This window comes from Lupinus angustifolius, chromosome LG12 (assembly GCF_001865875.1).
Source record: "Lupinus angustifolius cultivar Tanjil chromosome LG12, LupAngTanjil_v1.0, whole genome shotgun sequence".
NCBI classification, from domain to species: domain Eukaryota; kingdom Viridiplantae; phylum Streptophyta; class Magnoliopsida; order Fabales; family Fabaceae; genus Lupinus; species Lupinus angustifolius.
In genome coordinates, this window is record NC_032020.1 from 2144334 (window position 1) to 2150022 (window position 5689).

General features: G+C 32.9%; 1 protein-coding gene across 1 annotated transcript; it reads left to right on the top strand.

Annotated features, from left to right (window-relative positions):
• Window positions 1-2422, top strand: LOC109363055 (cytochrome P450 71A1-like). The gene is made up of 2 exons (XM_019609226.1): window positions 1-929; window positions 1819-2422. The coding sequence occupies exons 1-2, from the start codon at window positions 45-47 to the stop codon at window positions 2416-2418; spliced, it is 1485 nt and encodes a 494-aa protein (XP_019464771.1). The 5' UTR covers window positions 1-44; the 3' UTR covers window positions 2419-2422.

Below are 5689 nucleotides of genomic sequence, written 5' to 3' on the forward strand. Positions count from 1 at the left end.
TACCCAAAGCTTCTCTTTATCATCATAGTTGGTCATTGGCAACAATGGTGTCAATAGTTCTATTCCTTCTATGTCTTACACTTCCTCTACTTATATTGTTATTCTTCCACAAACACAGATCCAATAAGAACCCACCTCCTCCACCAGGTCCTAAAGGATTTCCAATTATTGGAAACCTTCTTCAGCTGAATGACCCTTCCAACCTTCATCTTCAACTATGGAAACTCTCAAAAATATATGGTCCCTTCTTTTCTCTTCAACTAGGTTTAAGACCAGCTATTGTTGTTTCCTCACCTAAACTAGCCAAAGAGATAATGAAAACCCATGACCTTGTTTTTTGTGGAAGACCTTCTTTTCTTGGCCAGAAGAAATTGTCATATAATAGAATAGAGGTTATTTTTTCACCATACAATGATTGTTGGAGAGAGATAAGAAAAATTTGTATCGTCCATATCTTTAACTCCAAGCGTGTCTCATGTTTCTCTTCTATAAGACATTATGAGGTGAAGCAAATGATAAAGAAGATATCTAGGCATGTTTCAAATTCAACAGTCACAAACTTGAGTGAGTTATTGATTTCTCTCTCAAGCACTATAATATGCAGGATTGCTTTTGGTAGAAGTTATGAAGATGAAGAAACAGAAAAGAGTAAGTTCCATGGGATGTTCAATGAAGTTCAAGAAATGTTCGCAGTTTTCTTTGTTTCAGATTATATTCCATTCATGGGTTGGATTGATAAACTTACGGGAATGCATGCACGCCTCAATCGAATTTTCAAAGAGATGGATAAGTTCTACCAAGAAGTAATTGATGAACGCCTAAAGAAGGAGAATGATGATGAGGTTATTGTTGATGTCTTACTTCAACTAAAGAAGGAGCGTTCTTTTTCAATTGATCTCACTTATGATCACATTAAAGCAATCCTCATGGTATGGTCTCTTAAAACATTCCTCATTTATCATTTAATATGTATAAGAAAATGTTTATTCTTCTTATCTATTAAGCAAGCACTGATATTTTATTAATCTTCACCTATCCATATCGGATATGTATCTAATATCAATACTCACATCCATATCCGTATTTCACAGCTCCTAATGTTTACAAAATTTTACATGTCATTTAACTTTTAATTTTGACTATAGGTAACATGATTTAGCCTTTTTTTGGTTGGACATGAATTCTCTGTCCCAGAATTTTCAATCCTCATGTTCTTATGCAATCAAACTTCATAAAATAATATTAAATTATTAATTTCTGTTTTTATTAATTTTATTTTTCATTGAATGAAACTTTTTAATTGACTTGGGACACAAAATAAGACATGAATGATAACATTTAATCCCCATTCTTTATTGCTACCCTATTTTATTGACCTTAAACCATGTTTAGTGTTAGTCATAGGATGATTGGTCCGAAATAAAATGACTTAGCCTTCTTTGATTTTCTCTTTCACTCAAATAATTATATAGATGTCAATGGAGTTATTAAAAAACTACAGACATCATTCATTTTAAAACTTTAGATAGGTAACTAGAAGTGGAGCAATATCTATATTTCAGATTCCTGTAATGTCTGACATATGAAACCAACAAAGATATATATTGGTATGCACAAGGATACTTTATATAAATGGACACACAAATACTTGATTTTACTTGTATTTTTAATGACAAAAGTATTATTCTATCATATATATAAAAGGATAAAAATGTCTTTAACATATTATATTTTCCGTTGTTTTTTATAGTACTTGTCTCTCCATGAAGGGAAAGAATTGGTATGAGTATATTTGGCATATTTCAAATATCTTGGCAGGACATTCTTGTAGCAGCAACAGACACCACTGCAGCCACATCAGTGTGGGCTATGACAGCACTAATAAAAAACCCAAGAGTGATGAAGAAAGTTCAAGAAGAAATTAGGAAATTAGGAGACAAGAAAGATTTTATAGGTGAAGATGATATTACAAAACTTCCTTATTTGAAGGCAGTGATAAAAGAGACATTGAGATTGCACCTACCAGCACCACTACTTGTGCCAAGAGAAGCAAATGAAGATTGCATTATAGATGGATACCAAATTAAAGCCAAGACAATAGTGTATGTGAATGCTTGGGCTATTCAGAGAGATCCTGGAGTTTGGAAAGACCCTGAAGAATTTTATCCCGAAAGATTCTTAGAAAGTTCTATAGATTTTAAGGGACAAGATTTCGAACTAATTCCTTTCGGATCAGGTCGCAGAATTTGCCCAGGTTTATCCATGGCAATTCCCACATTGGAACTTATTATTGCTAATCTTCTTTATTCCTTTGATTGGGAATTGCCACAAGGTGAAGATATTGATACTGAAGTGTTGCCTGGAATTACCCAACACAAGAAGAATCATCTTTGTCTTTTTGCCAAAAATCATTTCTGAATGTCAGAATAATCAAAAATGGAGAATTGAAGTATTAAGAAAACAAAAGATAATTCTATTTCATGTATGGAGCTTTCACCACTACCACATTACCATTACTATTCCCTGCCACTACTAATAAAATTATAATTAGTATTTCAATTTAAGTTTATTATAGTTTATTTAGATTGATCTGGTTTGAAATGATATGTTCATCAAGTAATGATTTATCATCTTGTACACTACATTTTGTCATATTCTTCTTAAGGTTTTATTTAGCTTGTTGAATGAAGAAAATCAATGGGTTAAGTTGTTGAAAGATTAGCAATGACATTACATTTTATCTTATCCTTCTCAAGGTTTTATTTGGCTTGTTGGATGAGAAAATCAAATAAGATCTCTTGCTTAAATATAAAAAATGACATACATTTGACTGAACCCTTGTAGAGGTTTTTTTGGCTCATTGGATGAAGGAATCCAATGAGTTCTGAAAGATCATAAATTACATGAAATTTGACTAGATCAATTCTTCTTAGTATTTTATTTATTTCGTTGGATAAAGAATTTTGATGACATTTGTTTTTATTGATGACAATATTGTCTATGATACTTTCCCTCAATTATAATTTGTATTGACCTCTGCATTACTGGAGAGGAGTTAGACTTGGAATATAGAACCTATGATTTTCACGACTGAATGAGCTTTGAGTATGATTGTATTCGAAGATATGAAAAAAATGAGTTCTTTCAAACACTCAATTACACCATTTCCTTTATACATGTAGGCTTCGATTTGAAGTTGGCACAGACAAATGGAAAAGGAGGCTGGAATTGTGTTTAAGCTTTTCTAAATTATTCCTTTTAATAAAAACTTTTTCCTAAGCAATGATACATTGAAGTTTTTTTTTTCTGACCATCATTTTGTGTGTATGATTCCATCTCTTTTGTCTACAAATAGGTTAGAGCATAAGGTTTGCATTCACAATATCCATAACGAATTTAGTTAACACCAAACACTTATCAATAAATGTATGCCAATACAATTTGAACATAAACATTGTTTAATTTCTAATAAGCATGAAATAATGCAACTGTATAAACAAGGTAAAAATATTTGTGACATAACAATATATAATAATAGCTATGTAAATTAATTCGCATGTAAAATATCACTGAATTAAACTTTGCATGTGCAGTATCTATGGATTCTAAGGTCGTTGATTTGTATTTATACAAATCAAGTGTTTATGTAAAGATTTCAAACTTATGTGAAGTAGCTTTTTCATCTTTATATTGCATTTGTACAACCAAAATAGGAAAAGGAATCGTATTGATTAATTAAGTTGGCACAAACACCAAAAGCATGTGCCAAAGAAGACATATATGATATCAATCATTGAAATTGATATTTGGACCTATATAGCCATAACTATCATTTTTCTCAATTTAGAAAAACCAACCCCCTCCGTCTTAGAATCAACTTTTATTTAAAGGGAAAATGATGTAAACGTATTGGAACATAAGCTTCAATGCATTAGCAATTGAAAAAAAGTGGAAAATAGAAAATGATAAAATGTTTCAAGTCCTACAATATGATGAAGTAGTCAAACCCAATATGTTGATTTTATTCTATGTATGTTGTATTTTGTAAATAGAATAAAGCAAGATAGTAAGGCTAATACATGGCATTTTAATTTTACAAAAAAGGTGGAACTAAAGTGAACAAAACATTGATTTTTATACCAAAAAATTTATTCATTTGACCACCGCTCTAACCCTTACAAAAATATAGTAGTTTTATTTATCTTTTTAGAAGAGGGGATGAAGTGGAGATGAGTTATGAGTAAGGGTGATAGGACCCAAATGGAGCACACTATTAGGCCTAAACGAGTTACAGCTAAACATATCTGACATAAAGATTACAAATTCTAGTAAATAATTATGGTTAAAAACATGTCAAATATATAGGATATCACCAATTGTATGGTGAAGATTCAATATACTTTAGATATTTTCATCCATATTCTCTATTTGAAGGATATATTGAGTCCTAGAATGGGCAATCAATGAGTGAATTCTCTTCAACATAATTTCGTAATCCTCTTACAATTAATTTAGCCTTAGATTCTTCTAAATATTTGTGAGCCTAACATTTGGTGCTTTCATTTCTTCTTCAATGCCTCCCAAAGCCTCTCAAAAGGATTCTGATGATTCCCTTTCCCAGCTTCTTATAGACAAACTCAAAAAAAACCAAGAACAATAGGATGCTAGACATGTTGCCATCACCACTGTCCTCCATAACATCATAGATAAGCTTATTGGTATTCACATTCTGCCCTCTATTTCCCGAGATCCTCACATATCACCCATTCACCCCTCTTCTTCCCATGTCACTCATTCTACCACACACCCTTATGTTTCTTCTACTCAACCACAACCCCCACCAACATCCCTTCCCAACACATCCATGCCAACATTCCAAACCCCACCCTCACACTCCCTACCGCCACTTTCCACCTTCCCGCAACTACCGTTTTCCCCATCCCAACCACACCCATCCAAATTACAACTCATTTTGTTTGATGGATCTGAGCCCCTTGATTGAAGTTTTCAAGTTGAACAGATTTTCAGCTTTATATGGTACCACGAGATCAACGCCTTGGCATGATTTTATTCTATATGCACAAAGAGGCCCTTAGCTAGTTCAAATGTATGTTCCATAATTGTTAGTTGACAAATTGACATTCTTTCACTATGGACATGCAGACTCGTTTTGGTCCATCTTCCTTCACTAATAACCAGGCATAGCTTTTTAAACTCAAACAACATAGTACAATTGCTGATTACCAACAACAGTTCAAGAAACTATATAATCGAATTTGGAGGCTCTATCTAGAAGTCATCCTCAACTGTTTTATCTCTAGTTTGTTACCAGAAATCCGGCAGGAGTTGGCTATTTAAGGCCCAAATCCATTTCTGAAGCATTGTGCTTAGCTAAATTAGTGGATGCTAAGGTAAAAGGCTTTAACCGTGTCCAGGCCAAAACCTCATGTTTTGGTCCCTAAAATCATTAACCCGTATTTCCCAAAACTACAACTCCAAATTTCCCTAGCCCATAACCTCCCATTCATATCCCTTCTATACCAATACGTCGCTTATTCACTGCACAACTACATGAACGATGAACCTAGGGACTTTGTTGCAACTATGATGAGAAATTTATTCATGGTCACTACTGCCAACCAAAGAAGTTTTTATTTATGCTGGATGATGAAAATACATATTCAGACAC

What these genes read in the sequence shown, in the direction of transcription:
- LOC109363055 (XM_019609226.1), top strand. Translation starts at nt 45, where the DNA reads ATGGTGTCAATAGTTCTATTCCTTCTATGTCTTACACTTCCTCTACTT. An exon ending in ACATTAAAGCAATCCTCATG is followed by an intron (nt 930 to 1,818) that starts GTATGGTCTCTT and finishes ATATCTTGGCAG; the next exon opens with GACATTCTTGTAGCAGCAAC.